Source organism: Macaca mulatta, chromosome 8 (assembly GCF_049350105.2).
Source record: "Macaca mulatta isolate MMU2019108-1 chromosome 8, T2T-MMU8v2.0, whole genome shotgun sequence".
In the NCBI taxonomy this organism is placed as follows: domain Eukaryota; kingdom Metazoa; phylum Chordata; class Mammalia; order Primates; family Cercopithecidae; genus Macaca; species Macaca mulatta.
The window spans coordinates 44483876-44509154 of record NC_133413.1 but is presented as its reverse complement, the minus strand read 5'-3'; the positions used below and the strand labels follow the sequence as shown (position 1 = coordinate 44509154).

Sequence of the window (25279 nt, the reverse complement as noted above, 5' to 3'; positions counted from 1 at the left end):
GCCAAAAACACCCTGGCTTGCAGCTTCTGGAGCCCCCAGAGGGAAACCCCTTAATCCTCTGCAGCGGTGGCGGCACAAGCTCCAACTCCCTTAGGAGCTGTGAAGGCGACAGATGAAGCAAAGTGGCAGGTATAAAAAATGCATCTTGTGACTGGGCGCGGTGGCTCACGCCTGTAATCCCAGCACTTTGTGAGGCTGAGGCGGGTGGATCATGAGGTCAGGAGATGGCGACCTTCCTGACCAACATGGTGAAACCCCCATTTCTACTAAAATACAAAAAAATTAGACCGGCATGGTAGCGTGCACCTGTAGTCCCAGCTACTTGGGAGGCTGAGGCAGGGGAATTTGCTTGAACCCCGGAGGCAGAGGTTGCAGTGAGCCGAGATTGTGCCACTGCACTCTAGCCTGGTGACAAAGACTCCATCTCAAAAAAAAAAAAAAAAAAAAATGCATCTCCACTAAGAGCCCTGCCCTTTCTGGTGTTTAAAATGGCACCTTAAGCCCTTCATTTCCCCACTTCAAGAAAAGATCGATTTTCCTCCCAAATCTATGTAAGTAATAGCACAACACAATGCAGGTGAACCTTGTGCAGCCCAAACAGTGCAGGATTCAGGCAGAGGCATGTTAGCCACCCCTGTCCAGGGAGGAGGGCTGCCACCTGGGAGCCCCAGCCCGGCCCGGCAGACAGGACAGGCAGGACGGCAGGGGCAGCATCTTGGGATGAGAGGGGAACAGGCCACACTCACCACGTTGAGCATTCTTGTGACTGAGCACAGGCGCCTCAGTGGCAGTTCTGGGAGAAGCCTCGCCTACCCACACCCCTGCCCAGCCTCGCTGTGATCTGACACACAGGGCCGCCTGGCCAGCCAATCCCCGACAAGGGAGAGAAGTCACTCCACCTGGGACCCCTCCTGCAAGGTGGCTCCTGTGGGTGGCTGGGGGTGCTGCAAGCCAAGGGCGGGAAAGCAGAGTGCCCAGGGAGCCAAGCAAGGTGGTGGGAGAGTTTGGTCAGCTGAGGCCAAGCATGGACCATCTCCAAGCCGGAGGGGACGCTGGCAGAGGCTCCCTGTCTTGGGCCACCAGCCCACAGTTCTACCCAGAGAATCTTTCCTGAGTTCACCAGCCTCGTCCTCTGATAATGCAGAGTCCTCAGACAGAGGGAACCCCGGCCTGCTGCTCACTGCGATTCTTTTCATGGGATCCCTTTACTCCACCTGAGAGAACCGTGGGGAGGCCTAGAGACTCCTCTCTTTCCTGCTGTCTGGGCTTCTCTGAGGGCAAAGTCTGGATGCTGTCAGAGGAGCTTGAGTTCCGAAGACAATGGTCTTTTTTAACTTCATTACTGCTTTTCCAAAGGGAATGAACTTTTTTTTTTTTAGACAGTCTTTGTAACCCAAGCTGGAGTACAATGGCGCGATCTCAGCTCACTGCAACCTCTATCTCCCATGCTCAAGTGATTCTTGTGCCTCAGCCTCCCGAGTAGCTGGGACTACAGGCACCTGCCACCACACCCGGCTTTTTTTTTTTTTTTTTCTGTCTGTTTGTTGAGATGGAGTCTCACTCTGTCGCCAAGGCTGGAGTGCAATGGCACGATCTCAGCTCACTGCAACCTCTGCCACCAGGGTTCAAGCAATTCGCCTGCCTCAGCCTCCTGAGTAGCTGGGACTACAGGTGCCTGCCACCGCACCTGGCTATTTTTTTTTTTTTTTTTTTTTTTTTGTATTTTTAGTAGAGACGGGGTTTCACCATCTTGGTCAGGCTGGTCTTGAACTCCTGACCTCATGATCCACCCACCTCAGCCTCCCAAAGATATTTGGGATTACAGGTGTGAGTGACCACTCCCAGCCAGGAATGAACTTCAGAGCAAATATCTAGACACAACAGATTCATTTTCAACAAGATAATTTTTTTAAATAAGCCCTCTCCACCTCACCTTCTTTAAAGAAGCTGAATTCTTAATCAGTAGGGATCTCAAGCTGCAGAATAAACATTTAAAATCAGCATCGTTCAGGATGACATGTAAAGATCTCTGGCCTCTGGGTTTATTTGATGACAAAGTGAGGTGACGAAAAGGGCCTCCGTGTAGCTGGCACAGTGAGTTTTGAGGCATCCCAGGACGAGGCTGTTGCTGAACTGTGCTTGTCCAGGGCAGACCACACTTGCCAGTGCCTTGAAGGGTCCTGGAGTCTGGCAGAACCGGGCGCAGAGGTCAGCTCCTGCTTCACTAACCCTGGGCCACTTCCATTGCTCCTATTAGAGCCAGTTTTCTTGTGTACAAAATGGGCCAAGGGACCCTTTCCCAGGAGTGTGAGGAATCAGGGCATCGGCATGAAAAAGGGATCACCCCAGGGCCTGGCACCAAGCAGGGGCTCCCTGGGTAAGCATTTGTCCCTCTCGTGAGTGAATCCTTTATTTTTATGGGTGATTCCCCTCAGGAGGACGACTCTCAGGACAGCATTAATGGGATGATCAAGAAAAGGAATAGAAAAGAGACCACAGTTAAAACAAAACCACTAGAGACAAGAACGCTAGCGAATCGGTTTCCTGCATGATGGGGGACTGGGGAGACCTGTAGAATGTGGTTACATAAGTGGGCAGTGGAGCTCTACTCTTGGATTAACTGTCACCCTCTTAAATATTTTTATGTTTTATTATATTGAAAAAACAATAGGCCAGCCGCAGTGGCTCACAACTGTAACCCCAGCACTTTGGGAGGCTGAGGCAGGTGGATCACTTGAGATCAGAAGTTCAAGACCAGCCTGGACAAAATGGTGAAACCCTCTACTAAAAATACAAAAAAAAAATTAGCCGGGTGTGGTGGCACACACCTATAATCCCAGCTACTCAGGAGGCTGAGGCAGAACTGCTTGAACCCAGGAGGCAGAGGTTGCAGTGAGCCGAGATCATGCCATTGCACTCCAACCTGGGCAACTGGAGAGCGAAACTGTATCTCAAAAAAAAAAAAAAAGCATGACTCATATTATGAAAAAAAAAAAAAAAGTCACTTATATCCCATCATCCTGCCAGCACTCTTCTGAAACATTTTCATTTCCCTTATTTTACTGGATCTTTGAAACACCTGTAGCTGGCCGGCCACTGCAGGCACAAAAGCCCCGAATGAGAAAAAGTTTCGGGGCCAACTCGTCTGGGGCCAGGGCAGGCCCCAGGCTTCCTGGCCTTATCTGGAGTCTTCCGGTTCAGCAACAGCCAGGCCCGTCCACAGCTGTGGTCTCCATAAAAGGGGACTGTGGGTAGGCCCAGGAGGAAGTTCCAGGAAGGAGCACTGCGAGAGGTGGCTAGGAGCTTGGAAAGGAAGCCTAGGAAGAGAGGGTGAGGGCTCATTCCGCCTGTTTCTATAAATGAAACACGAGAAATCAATATGATCTTAAGTGAAGGGTTTCAGACTCAGTGAGGATGAGCATCTGCTCTCCGTGTGGCTAGAACAAAATCTACTTACACAGCAAAAGGGATTTGGGCCAGAGTAAGATGGAGAATTTCCTTGCTTTTCCCGAGACTTGCCATTTAGAGGTTAAACCAGACCCTGATTAGAGACTGCAATGAGTGGTAGGGAGTGGGGCAAGGAGGTCAAAAGTAAGAGGGTCTTAAAGGGCTCCAAGCAGAAAGCACGGACGAGGAAGCTGTGGGCATCTCTGTTTGGCAGCAACAACAGCGGCACCTGGTGGGGTCGAGTTTAATTGCAACTATAACTATCTGTCCCTTTCGATTGCAGCAGTGAAGTCACCTCACTGAGTGTTAATTATACCATAATTCAGAGTTGCCAAGAAATGCTCAGAAGTGCCAGGAATGGTCTGTGTTTCTTTGGTGGTCACAGGGAACTGTGATCGCCTGCCGAAGGAGAACCTCGGTCCCTAAACAGAAATCCCCTTGCCTGGGAGGCCTGACCAAGGTTCGCCTGCCTGAGGGCTCCTGTTCAGCAAACATCATCCACCAGTGCCTACCACCTGGCACGCGACGGCCTGGCCGCTGCAGGAAGGAAGACAGAGAGGCCTCCAGTGCTCGTGGGCAGAGGAGAGACAGGCACACAGCTGCAGCACAGCGCTTGCCGCCCAGGCTGTGTTCACCGGAGCTGGGAGAGGTCGGGAGTTATCAGAACAGAGGCGGCAATGCGGCCGAGACTCCATGTGCGAAGGGCACCCAACGCACAGGTTCCGCCTAGGGAACGGTGACTTTTGGATGCCTGCAGAATTTCCGAGGAGAGACATCTGCCAGGCAGCTCGAAATAAAGGTTTGGAGTTCAAGAGTGAGTTCTGCTATGGAGAAATGCTTCGGGAAAGAGCTTCAGGAGGCAGCTATCCAGGAGGCAGGTGGGAGTGGCAGTTTACCGAGCAGGGCGGGTTATGAGCCCCGGAAGGCGGCAAGCACAAGCTCCACTCCCCTAGCCCCAGGCTTGGACGCCCTCCGCAGGTGGGCAGCCAGATCCCGGGGAGGGCCGGGGCCAACTGTGCCTACGCTGCACAGGAATGCTGTGCCCCGTCCTTAACCTTCCTTCCACGTGACTGGACCCCATTTGGAATCCACTTTTTCTTCCCACCCCCTTTAATCCACTCCGCCAGAGGAAAGGAGTGTATTTGGTAACTATTGGGGAAGAAGGAACTGGGCGTGTTGGAGTCTGTCCCCCTTGGGAGGGAGGCTGACCTCAGAACACAGGCGCTTCGGTCTCCTCCGGGCCATCCAACCTCTGCAGGAGGGGAGGCGTGCCCGGCTCGACATTGCCGGTGACTAACGCTAAGCCACAGCCTCACCAGGCCTTTCTCGGTGGGAAAAGCGACATTCATGGAGGTCTATCCAATAGCACCCTGTCCTAATTTACAATTCGCTGTTTTTTTTAAGAGACGGGGCTCTCTTTATGTTGCCCAGGCTGGTCTCGAATTCCTAGGCTTAAGAGCTACTCCAGCCTCGGCCTCCGAAAGTTTTAGGATTCCCAGCGTGAACCACCGCAGCGGCCACACCGCGTGGCCATGATTTGTTCAAAGCTGGGCAAGGCCGGCGGCGCTAGTATCCCACCACCCTTCCCTGAGAGGCCGCTGGGGCGCAGTGCGGCCCACGATTAAGGGCGCGCGGGATCTGAAAATGCCCCTCGTGCTAACACACACGTCTTCACCCAGAATCGGGGTGTGGGTTACAGGGGAGGCAGCACCTGAGCGCCAGCACTGGTGTGGTGGGCAAGGGAAAAGGGGGCTTTGCTTCTCAAGGGCAGCCGAGGAAGCGCCATGCGGAAGGCCGGGCTTGGCGTGGGGACCCCAAGCGTTTACAGAGAACGCTCAGAGGGCCGCGCGGCTCCGGCCCCTTCTGAGCTCCCTTCCGAGTCCCCGCGCTAGAAGCTGAGGCTCAGAAAGGTAACAGCGAGCCTCCGAGAACAGGCACAGGAAACCAGACGAAACCGTAGGACAGCACTGTCCTCCTCTGTCCCTTAAGCAGACCCTCGGCATAGGACGACAGTCAGCGATGCACCGCGACATCGTCCCGGTCACTTGCGGGAAAATTAGTATGTTAAAATAGCATGCGTTCACTTAACATTTGTCTCACGCCTGTAATCCCAGCACTTTGGGAGGCCGAGGCGGGTGGATCACCTGAGGTCAGGAGTTCCAGATGAGCCTGGCCAGCATGGTGAAACCCCGCCCTCTACTAAAAACACAAAAAAGTAGCTGGGCGTGGTGGCTGGCACCTGTAATCCCAGCTACTCGGGAGGCTGAGGCAGGAAAATCGCTTGAACCCAGGAGGCGGAGGTTGCAGGGACCGAAATCGTGCAGCCTGGGCGACACAGTGAGACTCCGCCTCAAAAAAACAAAAAGAAAAGAAAAGAAAAACCCCATGCTTGTTAGTCTCTTACCACAAGAAACACTCGTCCTCCTGCGTCACCCTCCATCGGGGGAGCCTTGCTAAGGGCAGCGAGCGGAAACCAGGGCGTCTCCCCTAGGCCGGAACCGTGCTCCACGTGGGACGCCCGCCAGCCAGTGCAGCCGCTGGGCCTCCGCCTCCTCCAAACTGTAAGAGTCCTAAGAGCTTTTTCCTGATTACAGAAATAATGCGAAACTTGCTTTAGAAAACTGGAAAAGTATACAGTAAATAAGGATATTTATAATTCCACCTTCCTGAGATAATGAGTATTAACATTTTGGAGCATTTTCTATATTTGCAATCACATTTTTAAAAATAAAATATTAATATAAACCTAGAGGCATATCCCTTTCATCCACTTCAAGCCATCAATACAAATAACTTCCACCCAAGAAACAGAGGCCTCAGGGTTCCCCTGCTGCCCCTTCCTCTCTGTCCCTTACCTGCAGGTGGAATAGTCCTGCCTCTGACACAGAGCCAGGGTCCCGGGCAGCTCATTCATCCCCCATACCCCAGAGGGACACCGGCAGCCACTGTTGGCCCACGGGGCCCCCTCCACACTCGCGCTGCAGGGAAGGGCCTTCCAGTAAAAGACACAAGGTGAATTATACTAAGTTACAGTTCACCCCTTCTCACCCCTTTTCCATTTGTTTTACTTTATCTCTGGTAATGGTGGTTCAACCCACAAATATAACATCAGAGAAATAGAACTGTCATGTGGTTGGTATCATAGATGTTTTCTGACATACATGCCATCTAGTTCCTACCCAGTTACCCCTAATTTGGGTAAAGGATATTGTCTAGTTAAGATCATCTTTGAGGGAGGATACCTTGCACTGACATTTCCAAAAAGCAAATGTGTCTAGTTGTTTGTAAGACAACTCATGTGGAAATGCAGCAAGGAATCTGAAGGGGCAAAGAACTGTAAATAACCAGTCAACACAGTTCCATCTCACTGGCAATGGAGGGAAAGCAAAAAAAAACAAGCTATCATTCTCACCCATAAAACGTAAAAACTTCAAACTTAGGTAACAGTCAAAATATTGCTGAGGATGGGCCGGGCGCTGTGGCTCACGCCTATAATCCCAGCACTTTGGGAGACCAAGGTGGGAGGATCATGAGGTCAGGAGTTCGAGACCAGGCTGGCCAACATGGTGAAACCCCGTCTCCACTAAAAATACAAAAATTAGCCCAGCGTGGTGGCACACATCTATAATCCCAGCTACTCAGGAGGCTGAAGCAGAATTGCTTGAACCTAGGAAGCGGAGGTTGCAGTGAACCAAGATTACCCCATTGCACTGCAGCCTGGGCAACTGGAGTAGCAATTTGCAAGACTCCATATCAAAAAATAAATAAAAATTAAAATTAAAAAAAAAATACTGAGGATGTGGGGAAACGGACACTCAAGCACCATCGATATAGAAATTGGTACAAAATTTTTGGAGGGCAAGTCTGTACTACTTAGCAAATGCATATGCCCTATGGCTCAGCAATTTCAATTCTAGAAATCTATTCTACAGAACTACACTGTCCAATATCCAATATAGTAGCCACTGGCCACATGTTATTTAAATTTAATTAAAATTAAATTAAGCCTGGGCAACATGGTGAAACCCAACCTCTACAAAAAAATACAAAAATTAGCCAGGTGTGCTGGCATGAGCCTGTCGTCCCAGCTACTCAGGAAGCTGAGATGGGAGGATCACCTGAGGCTGGGGAGGTTGAGGCTGCAGTGAGCCATGATCACACCACTGCATTCCAGCCCAGGCAACACAGCAAGACTGTCTCAAAAAATTAATTTAATTTGAATTAAAATTTTAGTTCTTCATTTCCCCTAGTTGCATTTCAGGTGATCCATAGTCCTATGTGGCTAGTGCCTGCCACACAGGATAGTGCAGAGACAGATCACCTTCGTCACCCAGAAAGCTCTGCTGGGCAGTGCTGGCACAGGAACAGTCACAGAAATAGACAAGGGGCCGGGCGCGGTAACACACACCTGTAATCCCAGCACTTTGGGAGGCCAAGGCAGGCAGATTCCTTGAGGTCAGGGGTTCAAGACCAGCCTGGCCAACATGGTGAAACCCCATCTCTACTAAAAAAAAATTAGCCAGGCATCATGGCAGACGCCTGTAGTCCCAGCTACTCAGGAGACTGAGGCAGGATAATTGCCTGAACCCAGGAGGCAGAGGTTGCAGAGAGCCAAGATTGCGCCACTGTACTCTAGCCTGGGAGACAGAGCAAGACTCAATCTCAAAAAAGAGAAAAAAAAAAAAAAAGACAAGGACATTCAATGCAGCATTGTTTATAAAGCAAAAAACTGAATATAAGCAAAAAAGGAGAATAGTTAAGTAATGTCACATTTATACTACAGCATGCAAAAAACAAAAATATGAAGCAGACGTGAGCAAATAGTATACTGCAAAACAAGATATCCAATTCTTTTTTTTTTTAGATGGAGTCTCACTCTTGTCACCCAGGCTGGAGTGCAATGGCGCCATCTCAGCTCCCTGCCACCTCCGCCTCCTGCTTCAAGCGATTCTCCTGCCTCAGCCTCCTGAGTAGCTGGGATTACAGGCGCCCGCCACCACGCCCAGCTAACTTGTATTTTTAGTATTTTTCACCATGTGGCCAGGCTTGTCTTAAACTTCTGACCTCAGGTGATCCACCTGCCTTGGCCTCCCAAAGTGCTGGAATTACAGGCATGAGCCACCGCGCCCGGCCAAGGTATCTGTGTTAACGTTTTGTATATATAAATAGATATTTACGTAATCTCTAAAGATACTGAAACATATCTTCAAGGACATATCAAACTGTCAGTGGCAGAAGAAAAGGAATTAAGAGAGAAGAATGAGAATTTTCACTTTTATTTACTTCTAAATTGAACTTGTTTAGAAACAAACTCAAACAGCAAACTGCATTGCTGTACTTTTTTAAAAAAAGAGATATGCAGGGAAGACCCACTCAGGAGCCCCTCTCTGCAGGAGAGTGCTTTTCTTTCCTCTTTTCTCTTGCCTATTAAACCTCCACTCTTAAACTCACTTCTTGTGTGTCCATGTCCTCGATTTCCTTGGCATGAGACAACAAACCTCGGGTATTTACCCCAGACAGCAACGCCGCTTCATTTTGGGGCCCTGTCCAGGATTGGAAAGTGCACTCATCGGAAAGAATGTTGCTGAAGATGCAACATCCAAATGGTGCTACAGATGGAGCCACGCATGGACACACCTACCTTTCTTCCGAGGACCCTTAAATCAACCCCAGGAGAAGCCTTAACTGCTGTTCCCCACATGACACCCCTCTTCAGCAGGAAGTAGCCAGAAAGAGTCATCATCCAATACCCCCTTAACAGCAGTGAGTTACTACTCCTTATAGGGGAAATGATACCAGAGCTAGAAAGAAATTATTTAGGCAGATAGTGAGAGTAAGAGACTCATTGGTAAAGTTTCCTTTTAATAAAAAGCAACCCCCAAATCATTTCTAACAAAGAAGCACCCTGAAAAAAATCAAGCTGCAAACATAGATTAAGCAAGCTGGAAGCTTGCATGGGTACATGCCAGCAGCTGTGCCAGTAGGAAAAGGCTATCGACGGGCCAGGCATGTTCAACATGGAGGCTTCCTCTTCCCTTTTGTCACATGTGCAGTAAAAAGGCAGGCAACATGGCACTAGCCAGGTAGAGACCCCATCAGCATAATAAAAGATTAGGGTGGGATGGCCAGCTTCTTCATGCTAACAGCACACCTGGTCCTATCAATCTCTCAGACCCGATGTAAATCAGACACCACCTCCTCAAGCTAGCCTATAAAACCCTATGCATTTCATCACGAAACCGGAAGACCCACTCAGGAACCCCTCTCTCTGCAAAAGAGCTTTTCTCTTTTCTCTCAACTATTAAACCTCTGCTCTTAAACTCAAAAAAAAAAAAAAGATTTTCAAAGGACTTCTACTTTTAGGAAGATGATTTACCAGTGATCCCTGAGGATATTATAGTCTGCTCATTTCTTCTCTAAATTGGTACTTCATTCCTTGGTTATCATTTTTCTATACTAGTAATAAAAAATGATGTTTCTGCAGCCCAGGAGGAGCCCCAGAAGTGTCCACCCAGCTCTGGCCTCCTCCCATCTCTCCTCCCCATGCTTCCCCAAATGCACTCTTCCCTCAACCATCTTTTCACCCACTCACACCCACACTTTCTCAGCAGCTGCACACAACTCCTGGGGTGATGCGACCCTATCACACCACAAGCACAACAGATGTGCCGCTCCCCAGCACAACCATGTTCACTGCTTCCTTCCTCAGCCTGCCCTGTGAGAGCAAGAGCAGACAGAGCAGGGCTCAGTGAAGTGAAAGGGACTGGCGGCAGCCCCGACACTTTAGACACAAATCTCGCCTGTGAAAGTGCTTCTTAAAACAAATCACATCAAAGGTAAGAAAACCACCACCAGCAAGTCAGATGAGCAGTTATGTTCCAAATGTGATGGGTTTATTTTATTTTACTCTGATGCAAAACCAAAGATTCCACTATAGCACAGAGACCAATATATTACAAGGTCATGAAAAAATGGTGTGGGACATGCAGGACGTGATGTACAAACTGGAGGGTCAGATCGTCTCCTCTAACATGACACTACACTGTCGCTGAGGAACACATTTAATAACACTGCAGAACTGAACTGAAACATGGCACAAACATGACAACTTCCAGGCATGCCTTCAAGCGCCTCCCTCAGGAGGGATTCGCAACCCCTAGACTTCAGTGTGGGGAGGATTACAATTCTTTGGAAGAATAAAAAGTTCACACTTTTGAAATTTCACAGAAGAATTTTAAGGCCAAAACACAGTGGGTTCATTTCTCTTCACTTCCAGGGACAAATCTGATGCTTTCCTCAAACCACATTAAGCTTCCAGTTCAAATCCCAAGCCAACCTTGTGACCTCCTGCACTGAAGTTCTTCCCATCGATTAAAGCTGATAAAGTCAATTTGACTCCTAGGAAGAAGAAAACACCACAATCACTTGTAACAAGTAACAATTAGATCTGAACTTTCTAGAAACAACAGATGGAATCAATGGTGTGGATTGTAGCTGGGTATAAGAGCTATAAGCAAACAGCTATTACTCAATCGGTTATTTATAACCATCTGATGTGTAATGAGGAACGCATGATCATGGCAAACTTTCTCTGAAGTTCAGGGTTAAGGGCAATGAGTGATCAACCAAACTCAAAAGGCCAGAGTGACCACATTATAGTCAGAAATACATACTTTTTTAATGAAAAAGTATTTGATCTGTTTTGTTTTCTGTCTGAACAACCAAATGTTACAAAATGGTCCGAATCAACTTACAGTGACTATAGGTTGTTCTGCAGGTTATTTTCATTTTTTTCCTCTATCACTTTCCACCCCAGACCCTCTGTTACTAATTCCTTTACTTACCTGGTCGAAGGGTCTGAGTATAACCCAGTCCAATCAGGCTGGCATTATTTACTTTAGCCTAAGATTAAGAGATAGAATAATAACATAAAACAGTGAATTACAGATCAGTCCAATACAACTATCACTTTGTGCATCAGGTTTCCAACGCTAAAAGCACCCTAGGGCCAATCTGGAATTACTGATTTTTTTTTTTTTTTTTGAGATGAAGTTTCGTTCTCGTTACCCAGGCTGGAGTGCAATGGCACGATCTCAGCTCACTACAACCTCCGCCTCCCGGGTCCAAGCCATTCTCCTGCCTCAGCCTCCCAAGTAGCTGGGATTACGGGCATGCATCCCCATGCCCAGCTAATTTTGTATTTTTAGTAGAGATGGGGTTTCACCATATTGGCCAGGTTGGTCTCAAACTCCTGACCTCAGGTGATCCCCCACCTCAGCCTCCCAAAGTGCTGGGATTACAGGCGTGAGCCATCGTGCCGGGCCAGAATTACTGATCTTTTAAGTCAGCAGGACTTGTATGGGTGGGACGTACCTTAAGAATGCATGCTTCAAGGCCTCCAGCAAAATTTTTAAACACTACACAACCAAACACCCTGAATTCCCTGAGATACCAGCTGACAATCTCTCACAGTGGTTACAGCATGAACTCGGGTGACAGAAAAACAGATCTAGGTTCAAACTGTGGCACTGCCAGTTACTACGTGACCTTGGGCAAGTTAGCTGACCTTTCTAAGGCTCAGTTTTCTCATCAGTATAACAGGGATGAGGATAACACTACTCGCCACGTGGAGTGGTTGTGAGGGTTAAATGATATAATATACGTAAAGCCTTTAGCACAGTACATGAAATTTAAGAGCTCAGTGTTATTTTTAATAAGAGTTACTATAGCAACAGAAATAGTCATCTAATCTCATGAATTTCCAAATAAGAAAATTCTAAGGCCAAAGTGATAAAATGACTTGAGAAGGTCAGACAACAAATATACAGGAAGAGCTTGGCACAGAAGAACCCCTATGTCCTGACTTCAAGCATAATTTTTTTTTTTTTTTTTTTTTGAGATAGACTCTCACTCTGTCACCCAGGCTAGAGAGCAATGGTGTGATCTTGGCTCACTGCAATCTTTGCAACTGCCAGGTTCAAGCAATTCTCCTGCCTCAGCCTCCCTAGTAGCTGGGACTACAGGTGTCCCCTACCACGCCCACCTAATTTTTGTATTTTTAGTAAAGATAGGGTTTCACCATGTTGGCCAGGCTGGTCTCGAACTCCTGAGCTTAGGTGATCCACACACCTCGGCCTCCCAAAGTGCTAGAATTACAGGCGTGCGCCACTGTGCCTGGCCATATTATATTCTTTTCACTACACAATGAGCTGGCTTATTAACGTTAATAAAGAACAAGCAAGCTACACTCATATCACAACATTCACTGAAAAGTTAGACACAAACATAAGAGCAGATCCAATCTGGCAGCACATTCTTACAGAGAGAGAAGTTCTACAATCCAGCTTGTACTTAGCAGCAATGCCAAAACGGGTGTTGTTACTCCCAGCCGTCCAAGCAAGGTTTATGGATGTTTCAATCTTCTCATTAACCTTCTGGTAGATAGAACCTCCAAACTCAGTGCCGTCGTTCCTGTTTTCATAGATAAGAAAACGTCATAAATATCTAGTTTGTACCATTGTTATTATGGTATGAAAACAAATTCTAAGACTATCTAAACAAGGATCCCATTTTGTAACTATAGATTTCAGCAAATTTCTAGCATAAATGACTACTAAACAAAACACAGAACTAAATCCAGCTATGCCAGTAATGACTGCTTAATTAAAACGTAACACTTGATCCATTTACTTGGCTCCTCCACATGATGTGAGTTTCTTAAGACAATTCAATTAAGCACAAAGGCAGACACCTCAGGTAAGTATAATCTATAGGTCTCTGAGAAGTTCATAGAACTTAGAAACTTCAAAGTAGAGTTCAATAAAGATTCTGCAAAAAAAATAAAAAGGTAGAGGTACAGGAATAAAACCAATTCTGGATTTCCTTTGAAACACAATCCTACAGTTACAAAGGACCCTCCTACAATACCTAGGGTGCACTGCTCCAGCAAACCACCTTAGTTATTGCTTCCAAGCATGCCAGAGATGAGTCCTTGGGTTTTCACGGTTTTCCTGGTAATACTGTTTCATCAATTTCACTGTCTGTCTGTCTGTACCACTGCTTGCCTTTGTTTTAGCCATCATTAAGTGAATTAGAGCATCTAGCAGAGAGGAATCTGCGACAGTTTAAAAACACAGTTTGCCCTTTGCTTCTTCTTCCTGGTACAGGAGCAGTGTCCAGTAGGCCCAACATAAAATACTATGTAAAAGTTCCGATTCATCCCGCCAACATGGTTCGGCCTACATAGCTGAATCCCAGGACTCTTTCAGAGCACCTGTTACTTCTGAATGCATTAGCGGTACCTGGGTTCCAACCAAGAATACCTGAAACCTCCACAGAATTACTGGGATGTCCCAGGATGCTCGAATCAATTTGGTGGTTGTTGTTGGTGACCCAAACAGACCTGCTTCCACATACTGTCAAGATAAGAGGGGAGCAGAGGAAGCAGTAACATCTCCAAAGGGTCATCTTACCATGAGGTAAGCCATGCTCTGGGCTCCCTCTATCCCAGTGGTTCTTCTACAGAGACTAGAGCTTCCTGAAGTTTGGGGTGTAGGCTGAGGGGCCAGTGACCACCAGCAGCACAGCCTGCACACCACATGCACCAGCCTCCTGGCAAGGTTTTGCTATGAGGATAGCACCACAAGGATAGATATTCACCAAGACATGCTAAATCTAAGCACCATCACCTCTCAGTATGCTAATGGCAACAATCTTTTGGGCAACTGCAATGACACTAAGGAATAAATTATAAACACTCACACATGTGTGTGCAGCTGGAAGTCTGCAGCCTTGTAACCCAGGGCGAAATTATTCTGTGACAGTTTGGATTTGGCTGTGTCAAAACTCATCTGATAGCCAGCAAGCCACCCTTCGAAGGCCAACACAGCCCAGCCATAGATGGTTGGTCCAGAAAAATCTATATCAACATTACTGCCAACACTAAAACAATCCCGTTTATAGGAAGCCTTCAATTTCCCACTCTTCTTTCTGCAACAAACCAACAAACAAACAAAAATGATGAAAACAACATGAGTTTTTACTATTGTCTAAGAATTTTTGGAGTAAGATCCTCTCTCTCATCTTCCAGTGTAAATATTGTTTTGCTACATGCCACATATATATTAAAAACATTTCAAATGACCTAGTTCTACAAATATATTACTCATTATAAGTTCAAATGACAGGATACTTCATGATTTATTTCGTAAAGGCATGAACAAAAGTACAAGAATGAGTAAGAGGCTGGGCGCAGTGGCTCCCATCTGTAATCCCAGCACTTTGGGAGGTCGAGGTGGGCAGATGACGAGGTCAGATTGAGACCATTCTGGCCAACATGGTGAAACCCCGTCTCTACTAAAAATACAAAAATTAGCTGGGTGTGGTGGCACACGCCTGTAGTGCCAGTTACTCAGGAGGCTGAGGCAGGAGAACCGCTTGAACCTGGAAGGCAGAGGTTGCAGTGAGCCAGGATCATGCCACTGTACTCCAGCCTGGTGACAGAGCAACACTCCATCTCAAAAAAAAAAAAAAAAAACAAGAATGAATGAGACACTTCACTGCCAAATTAATAATCTGAAGATGTACATATACAGACGTATGAGAAGCCAAATCTCTTTAAATGTTTCCAAATGCCAAATGCCACAAAGAGTTAATCCCCAATACACATTATTAACCTATCATGGAGAGAAGTGTGCTTTTATGAAGGATGATATCAAAAAAATGAAATTAGGCCAGGCACGGTGGCTCACACCTGTATTCCCAGCACTCTGGGAGGCTGAGATGGGTGGATCACAAGGTCAAGAGATCGAGACCATCCTGGCCAACATGGTAAAACTCCGTCTCTACTAAAAATACAAAAATTAGCTGGGTGTGGTGGTGCGTGCCTGTAGTCCCAGCTCCTCTCCCAGGCTGAGGCAGGAGAATTGCTTGAACCCAGGAGGCAGAGGTTGCAGTGAGCTGAGACAGCGCCACTGCACTCCAGCTGGGGCGACACAGCAAGATTCCATCTCAAAAAAAAAGAAAAAAGAAAATAATATTTGTCCGAAAGATAACTGAGGTGTGTGACAGAAAGAACACACCTGTTGTTACGGCTGAGACAAATGTCACTTTGCATTCACCTAGCACCTCCATCCTTCAGATAGCATAGACCCACATTAGGCAGATAGGAAATGACACAATCCCCCTTTTTTCACATGAGGAAATTGAGGCCAAGACGTTGGGGGATTTACAGAGGCTAAGAAATCAAGTAGGCAGCAGAACTAATCATTATAGCATTTGAGAGCCAGGAGATCACCCTCTTAAGAAATTAACTTTTCAGCACCATAAGATAGGGTGAGAAAAAAAAAAAAGGAATTAACTTTCTTTTTTTTTTTTTTTTTTTTTTTTTTTTTTTGAGAGGGAGTCTTGCTCTGTCACCCAGGCTGGAGTATAGTGGCGCGATCTCAGCTCACTGCAAGCTCCGCCTCTCGGGGTTCACACCATTCTCCTGCCTCAGCCTCCTGAGTAGTTGGGACTACAGATGCCCACCACCACTCCTGGCTAAGCTTTTGTATTTTTTAGTAGATATTTAGTTTCACCTTGATAGCCAGGATGGTCTCGATCTCTTGACCTCGTGATCCTTCCGTCTTGGCCTCCCAAAGTGCTGGGATTACAGGCATGAGCCACCGCGCCCAGCCAAAAGGAATTAACTTTTTCAGCAGAATACCACGTCCATCAAACTTCAGAATTGCTTAAGATTCATCTATGGTCTCAAGACTCTCCTAGCTCCTAAATTTTTTCTACTATGTGTCTCTCTGAAATAGATTTATACATTTTTGTTCATCTATTCAGTTTTCAAATTGTTCATCCTGCCTTGGGGAGGAGGGATCTTCCTTTATCTGTACTACATATACAAGGTCTCCAATATTCCTTATAGCAACCTTCTAAGTTCTTCCTGCCTCTGAACTTTGTACTATATCTTCTTATTCTAAAGTTCTCTACCCCTTCAGCCTCCAAAAACATTTCAGGAAATAGGATTTGAACAATTACCCTGTGTTCGGTACAAATATGGTATCAAGAGTCAGTTTCAACCCTTCAGCCAACTGAAAAACAAAGATTTAAAATAAATAATTAGTAATTTTCAATCATTTATCCAACTGAAGAAACCAATTCTAAAGTCTCCTCTAAGTTCTTTAACAAAAAAAAGAAGTCATTCAAGAAAGCAAAATATTAAATTATGTAATAAGTGAGCTCTCCATCCTCCTGTCCCCTCACCCCAGCCTTCATCATGGTTCTCTCACCAAAAAATGGGGCAAATCCTATTTTAACAAGTTACATAAAATACAGTTCAAAACCAAACAGAATTCTCATACAACAAAATCATCTTGATACCTTCTTGAAAGAGTGGCAATGAGATAACCTGACATTTAACAAGCAAGCTAAGTCATTTTGCTCAGTTTTGCATGTACATTATCTATACATGGCGTCTATATCAAAAACAGTGCCCTGTACAGAGTAGGCACTTGACAAATATCTAATAGATTTTCTCCTTGAAAACATGAGAACATTTTAGAAGAATTTTTCTGTCAAGCCAATTTTACAACAATTACAAAACTAAACCAAATTTCCGCAAATAGTTTGTTCTACCCAGGAGAAGCTCAGCTGTGTAACACAGAACCAGTCAGAACAAAGATGTAATGTAATAATCAGAGTAGTCACAAACAAAGCCTTATTTTCTAGAAACATAAGACATCAAAAAAGGCCACATGCAGAGAAAAAATATGGCTACTAGATAGGTTGTAAGATCTCTTTTGATTATATTTGAGGTATGTTCATCATTCAGTCTACAAGATAAATTGAACCTATGAATAACTTCTAATGCTTTCTCTTACCTTATTCTCCCAAGAGATTTCTGTCCCTAGAGTATTGTCCGTGTTCCATTTTTGGGTGAAGGTAAGTCCATAGTTACAGACCTTATATTTGGTTTCTAGGTTGCCTGATGCTTTCCCTGTATCAGTGTAAGCATGACCAGAAGTAGAAAATTCCTGGTAAGCAAGAAAAAATAATTACTTTAAAATTAGCTCATCAAATAGAAAATACTCACTTTGGAAGGCAGTGTTCAATGCATCAGAAACAATACCATTTACTGTTTGCCACAGCCCTATTCTAGAGAAACTTCTTTCCTCCTTTCCCCTTGCTTTTCCAGTCCCTAAATATTTTAACCAGTTCCGCCAGGCGCAGTGGCTCACGCCTGTAATCCCAGCATGTTAGGAGGCCAAGGCAAGTGGATCCCTTGAGTCCAGGAGCTCGAGATCAGCCTGTGCAACATGGCGAAACCCCATCTCTACAAAAGACACAAAAAATTAGCCAGGCATGATGGCACACGACTATAGTCCCAGCCTGAGTCCAGGAGGCAGAGGTTGCAGTGAGCCGAGATCATGCCACTTCACCCTAGCCTGGGAAACAGAGTGAGACCTGTCTCAATACCAGTTTCAGATCTTTCCATTATTCTACTTCTCTTACTGATATTTCTTTTTCCATATACTCTCTTACTAAATGGAAATCCTAAATTCTCTCCTTTAAAAAAGAGGTATCTTTACTGAAAACAAATGCCTTTACTAAAAAGACCAAAAATATTGCATCTTAAACATTTTACTTTCATGACCTAAAAAAAGATTATCGGTTCTCTGCTATATGTTTCAAACTATCAGTTAATTTCAAGGTCCTTAAAAATTCCAAAATACTGCCCTCTTCCTTTTTAATAGGGTCAACACTTTACTACTTCCTTTAAAAAAATATGTATTATTTTATTGTGGTAAATACATTTAACATAAATTTTACCATTTTAATAATGTTTTAAGTGTACAGTGAAGTGGCATTAAGTACAGTCACACTGCTGTGAAAACTTTAACGCTTTTGTGTGCAAAACCGCAAAACTTCTGCTTAGACAATTTCAATATTTGAAAGTACTACCCATTTTTCAAAATAAAGTGGAATGCTATAATTTATCCTTCTTTCCCCCTTTATATCCTGTCTACCTTTAAGAGTGCCTTCTATCAAACAGTTACTATGAATGATTTAAAATACATCCTTTGCCCTAGTTCAGTGTCCTTTAAGTCATATGACAATAAGCAATTAGAAATAGACCTCCTTCTGCAGAAAGCAGTCAGCACCTGTCACTGACAATCTATGAACTGTCAAGAAAAAACATTCTGATTGGTCCTGTTTTAGGGAGCATTTCTGAAATCCTGCCAACAGTAATGAGATGCTGCCAACCCTGACCAGTCTTTTTCACTGCCTGCAACATGAATCCTCTCCTTAACAAATACCCTGCCCCCTACCTCTAGTTCTACAGGCAGATGAGACAACTGGGAAGCTATGATCTGTTTATCAACACCACACAGAATGGTTTCAAAGACAGTATCATGCTGCACATTTAGGGGAAGGCCTTAGTAAGAAAATGATAACGTGTTAATCATGTTTACCTGTTCACATAATTATTTTAATGTGACAATCATTTTTCTTTTAGTAGATCCAACTATCTAGTGTTTTATTTTTTACATTTACTTTTCACAAACTTGACAAGTATAACAAATGCAAATCTTAATTTTGGTGTTAGAAAAACCTTATGGACAAAATTAAGGTAGAGGGGTAGTCTACATTTCTCCCTTGTCAGCATCAATTCTTAGTTTGAAGGTCTGTCACAAATCTAAAATGCCACAGGTACAAATCTCAAAAACAAAGGCTAGAATTGTTCTAAGTTGAGTTCCAGGCTCATGATTCACAATTCAGTTTGTGGCCAATTTCATAATTTGTTCAAACAAGTGCAAAACACATTTGTAACATGCATATAACATGCATATAGCTCTACATTAAATGCTTAGTAAGCAACAAAACAAACAAAAATGTTACTGTGAAGTAGATGGCATATGAGAAAAATATCAAGACACAATCTAAGAAATTTGGAACAATGATTGAAATTTATCCTAAATCAATACCAGAAACCAAAAGCAGCCATAAAAACAAGCATACAAATAAGCTTTTTTTTCTTACCATCTGAATGAATATTACCACACAACAGCAGCATGAAAGGGAGATAAAATTTTAGTTGATAATTTTTGCAACACAAACCTAACGAGCAAATTCTGGAACCTACACAAAGTGAGTATGATTCTTCTATTTTAACAGAACTATATACACAGCGTGCCCATCTTAGTAAGGTAGGTGCATATATATTTATTTACTCTAGAGAAACCCAGGGAAAGAATGATGGTCACGAACCATAATTATATGCAGTATCATTAGAATTCCACATGCCTTTGTCCTTCTAATTATACATCCAGAAATAAAATCTGCATGGGTTTGAATGGATAAATACCAAAAACAATGCAGCCAATGAGAAGAAATCAGAGTAAGATGAATCAAAACTTAACCTACTAGCTGAAATTTACTGAATAAAACCAATTTTGTTTGTTTGTTTTGGAGACGGAGTCTCGCGTTGTCGCCCAGGCTGGAGTGCAGTGGCGCGATCTCTGCTCACTGCAAGCTCCATCTCCCGGGTTCACGCCATTCTCCTGCCTCAGCCTCCCAAGTAGTCGGGACTATAGGTGCCCACCACTACGTCTGGCTAATTTTTTGTATTTTTAGTAGAGACAGCATTTCACCATGTTAGGCAGGATGGTCTCGATCTCCTGACCTCGTGATTCGCCCACCATGCCCGGCCCCTTTTTTTTTTTTTTTTTTTTTTTTAAGACGAAGTCTCACTCTGTCACCCAGGCTGGAGTACAATGGCTTGGTCTCGGCTCACTGCAACCTCCACCTCCTAGGTTCAAACGATTCTCCCGCCTCAGCCTCCCGAGTAGCTGGGACTATGCGCGTACCACCACACCCAGCTAATTTTTGTATTTTTAGTAGAGACGGGGTTTTGCTATGTTGGCCAGGCTGGTCTCGAACTCCTAATCTCGTGACCCGCCCACCTTGGCCTCCCAAAGTGCTGGGATTACAGGTGTGAGCCACCATGCCCAGTCAAAAGCTATTGTTAATGATACTTTGAAAATATGCCAACATAGCCTTTACTATAGTCTTTACTTCCAATAAAAAATACTTTATAAACATAAGTTAAAAACTGTAGAATAATGTACATGCATACATGCAGAAATACATTTTATATATTTTGTTTCTACTAATCATAAAGGGGCAAAGTAAAGTTAATTTGTTTTTGTAAAAGCTTAATAAAATTTCCATGAATCCATTATCATAGAAGTAAGGTTTTTGGTGCCCATATACATATTCATGAAAGTATATATTTTTTGACATTTCTTGACCCATGTCAAAAAATATATATTCTACATTTTCTGAGTGAAAGCTGTAGTATACTCTGAGAAACACAAAAGGTCTCTTCAAGAATTCAACTTGGTTGTTTATTTTAATTGGCTAAGAATGCTGTTTGGAATCTGAGAGGACAAAGCTGTGGGTAAGACAGCATGGTGCTGGTTCAAGTAACTAGACTGTCATGATTTTACACAGATTCCTTTAAGTTAATTATGTTACATCCATTAAAAATATATTAGATACTCACCACTCCACTACAAGACTTGGTTTTCAGGTCTATCTTGACCATGCCAAAGCCTATACACGCACACACAAAAACACAGTAATGTACAAAATGTGACATTCACTACAGTTTTTGCAACTCAGAAATTATGAAATAGCCTATAGTACCTTTCATATGAAAAATGCATTCATATGAAAAATTTCATTAGGTGAGAGTTCCTCAAGAAACTGAATTATAAACAAATAAATTCAGTATAATTTTCAAGCCCTTAAAATGAATAAAGATATACTTTTAAAATGTAAGTTAAAGAAAAAAATAAATGAAAGGAATATGCACTATTCCAAGAATCAAAATTGCTGAAAATAGTGTGCTGCTGTATATATTGCTCAAAATATACAGCTAACATTACTAGTTAATAAGAAAAAATCAAATATGTACAGCACAAAAATTTAGGTTAAATTTTAAAACCTAAAAAATAATATTTAGGATCACAATACACATTACTTCAAATAAGTCAAAAGTTATGTTGTCACTTTCATAAAAACAATGCCATTGTTTGGAGGGAGGAAAAGTATTACCCCTACTTTAATTGTCCCCAGGGCTAGACAAAGAAGACATAAATGTTATATATATTATTCTACATTACAGGTAACATTAAATATGGACATATATATCCATCTGTATATGTATATAATTGCTTTTAACGCTTGAAAGGGGTTCTACCTCTAAAGAATGAGGTCTAATAGCCTGTTAATAGTTATCCCCTTAAATCTTGTGAAGTGGATTAATGCTGACTTACCCTTATTTTACTAGCACAGTATTTACACACAGTAGGCATTCAACACTAACTTTTACCCCAAATTGTAAAGTTACAATAGCATACTTACCATATCCTTTGTTGAAGACATCCTTAGCAGCCTTTCCTAGGTCACAGTAAGTTGGTGTGTTACACATATCTTATAAAGAAAAACAGGGCAAAGGAATAAAAATAACCATTTAGTATTTATTCACCCACAGTTCTGCTGTTTCATCCTATGAGAAGAAGTATACAGTGTTCTCTTCCTTTGTATCATTGATGCTTTAACGCAATCAAAGGTATGAGATGGCAATCTGCTCCTTAAAAAATAGAGCTTTCCAGAATACTGAGAATAAAACAGTTTTCCCGTGAGATTCAGAGGTCATCTTTCTGATTGCATTTCAAAGAAAAGTAAGTTCTTACAGGATGAAAAAGATGCTATGTTAAACTGGACTTCTTTTAAAAATATATGCAAAATTTACCTTAGAAAAATCTCTCTCAGGCTCTTATGAAACCAAAGACCTGTATAAGACAACAATGGAAATTTTTGAAGAAACTGTTAAAAGATGCAATCAAAATCCTCAGGGTTAACATTTTTCTCCTCTGAAATTCAGTTCTTAAAATAAGAATTTACCATATGAATTGAAGTGTATTCATCTAGAATATATTTTCTCTCAAAGCTCTTAAAAGTGCCATAATTTTACCCATTAACCAGAAATATGATAGATTCTACCTGCAGCAACCTGCTTACCAAAAGTGTAGTAAACTCTGAAGTTAAAGCCTTCAAAAATCTCAGGTGCCTTGGGTTTTCATCTTGCCTACTAAAAATTTGCCCAGGTTTGCTACTGGTAATATGACCCTCACATCAAATTCTGAGAGCTATCAACACTGCTGAATATCTCATTCCTTTGCCCTCTTTGTATCATGGGAAATCTTCCTGCAGCAGGTTCTTCTGTATTCCTCTAGCAGACTCAAAAGCTATGTCTAAGCAGTTACAGAGCCACCTCTAGCAGTGCCATTAGCCCATAGTCAGAAAAATCCAGAGTATCAGCTAGCCCTTGCAATTGCTATGCCTGAATGATCTACATATTTAAGCTCGTATTTATTTATATATAGCCCAGCTCTTAATCTAGACTCCTGCTAAGCTTCTGCCTACCCCATCATACCAAACATATAGATATGATGCACTTAAATGGGAATGCATTTAAATTTTGTTCCTTAACATAAACCTATCAAATATGACAGACACTATGATATAAAGAGACTAGTATAAAAAACTAAAAAGGAAAAAAAATGAAAGAGCAAAGGGTACTATAAATATACTGACTCATTCCATAGTAAAACTTTGCTCTAAGCTACAAGGTTTCATAATTCACTTACGGAACGATTATTTTACAATTCAATCCTTTGTACTAAAGTGATCAATTCTAGCCTTTTTATATTATCCCAATTGCAATTTGATATTACTCTTTATGATTACAACGGATGTTGATATTTGTTGAAATTTTATCCAGTATTATCCCAATTGCAATTTGATATTACTCTTTATGATTACAACGGATGTTGATATTTGTTGAAATTTTGCCAGAAGTCTGTAATTTGGGAGGTAAGTATAGAAATGCAGGCAGTATATATTGAAATAGAAATGTTAAAGCTTTACAGTCTGGTTTTTCATACTGCCGAGAAAAGATACACTTAAGTGTTTAGAAGCACCATATATACGTCTAGGGACTATTTAAAATATTTCAGCATATTGTTGTTTTTCAAAACCAGTACCAGATACTATGCAAAAGTCACGCAGCTGGTTTAGTTTACTAACTGACCTCAATTCTGCCTAGTTCAAGCTGACTTTTTCCGGCCTATGACTCTGATGGGAAATGCACTGCTAGTATGATCAAGCAAAAATCGAGAACAGAAACTTCATGTTCCTCGAGAGTAAAGCTACAACCACACGTCTCCACCAGCTCTACAGAATGCACCTGCCCATAGATGTGCACACTGCACAGAGGCTGCAGGAGACGCAGACGGGGAGAGGCGTTAGCCGGGTACTACTGGTTTACAAAGCCACTAACTTGACAGCCAGTACAGAGCCCGTTTCGTTCCTCGCTTCTCCGTTTTGAATTGCACGCAGGGCACCCTCCGTCGGCCGTAAGGAGAGGAGGACTGGCCTGATGCTCCACAGCAATTCCGGAAGGCAGGGGCGGGAGGGGGACGGGTGTGGGGTTCGAGGATTCAACTTCCCTAGAACCGATCTCCTTTCTAGCTGACCCCTGGGAGGACAGTGCGGTCCACACGCCGGCGGGGGAGGTCGCGGCCCGCGCCCGGAGGCCACTTGCCCCGCCGTGCTGCGGCTTCATCGCCTGAGGTGGCCCGGGGTGGGTCCCGGCGGGAGCCAGCGGCCCCGGTCCGCCGCGCCCCGCCCGGCCCGCGCCCCAGTAGCCTGCTCTCTGCCCACAGAGCCTCCGTTAGGGCCGCCTCCCGCCTGGCACTCTGCTCGGCCGTGGCCCACCGCTCTCCGGGCCTGGAGCCCACGCGGCCTCGGTTCTCCTCACCTCCACCCCGAGGGCCTGTCTCCGCTCTGCCCGGGCAACGCTGAAGGTCTTCAAATCAACGCCGTCCGCGCCTGCGCGGCCTCGCACCCCCAGCTGCGCCTGCGCGCCGCGCCTCCACCAGAGCGCCAGTGCGCCGGCGTGTTGAGCCACGGTCGCGCGCTACGGAGCAAGGCGCGGAGACGAACAGCCGGGCAGAGCCAGCACCACCAACTGTCCGGCTCCGCGGCGCGCATGCGCAGGAGGGTCCGGTGTGCACAGTGGGGTTAACTGGAGGCGCAAGAGGCCGGGGACCGCACCTGTGCCCGCGAGGGGACTCAATCTCGCGAGAATGCGCGAGGTTGCTAGTTACTGTTGCCATGGGCGCGGCCGGGAAAAGGCGGCGGTGTGCCGGATCCCTGGTTGAGGCATGACGCAGGCAGGAGTGTAGTGGCACGATCTTGGCTCACTGGCGCCTCGACCTCCTGGGCTCAAGCCATTCTCCTGCCTCAGCCTCCTGAGTAGGAGGGTCCACAGGCGAGCGCCACTACTTCCGGCTAGTTTACTTTTTTTTTTTTTTTTGTAAAGACAGGAATCTCCCTGTTTCCCAGGCTGGTCTTGAAGTCCACGGCATAAGTGATCCGCCCTCCTGCGCCTCGCAGAGTGCGGGGATCACAGGCCTGAGCCCACCCCAGCCCCTTATGGGAATTTCATTTCAGACTGACCAGGCTTCAAGAGTGTCACTCTTAGGTCATCTCTTAAGGATGAGAATACATAGGTCCCAAGGGAGTAAGTGATTGATTCAAGATCCCACAAGTAGTGATCAATCTCTCTGATGTGAAGGTAGCCTTTTCTCTTTAGTGAGTAATCTATGGGAGTGATACTTTGAAACCATATGAACATCCTCAACGGTCCATTGATCATTTCAGCCTGAATCAATTATTATTATGGTGGTTCAATTATTATTTGAGACAA

The 25279-nt window shown here is 44.5% G+C and overlaps 1 protein-coding gene across 4 annotated transcripts; it reads right to left on the bottom strand.

The window, feature by feature from the left end:
* Positions 1-10321: 10321 nt before the first annotated feature.
* VDAC3 (voltage dependent anion channel 3) lies at positions 10322-24385 on the bottom strand. Of its 4 annotated transcripts, none has more exons than XM_028852635.2 (10): positions 23849-24385; positions 22259-22298; positions 21868-21936; positions 21005-21054; positions 17319-17471; positions 16477-16529; positions 14209-14436; positions 12768-12918; positions 11292-11349; positions 10322-10845 (listed from the first exon to the last, which is right to left on the bottom strand). In XM_028852635.2, exons 3-10 carry the CDS (start codon positions 21932-21934, stop codon positions 10754-10756), a joined length of 852 nt encoding a protein of 283 aa, XP_028708468.1. In that variant the 5' UTR covers positions 21935-21936; positions 22259-22298; positions 23849-24385; the 3' UTR covers positions 10322-10753. The 4 variants fall into 4 exon arrangements, with proteins under 4 accessions (XP_028708468.1, XP_015000763.1, XP_015000764.1 ...); XM_015145277.2 differs by having other exon boundaries at positions 24329-24385; XM_077943568.1 differs by having other exon boundaries at positions 10659-10845; positions 11288-11349; positions 24329-24385.
* Positions 24386-25279: the final 894 nt, after the last annotated feature.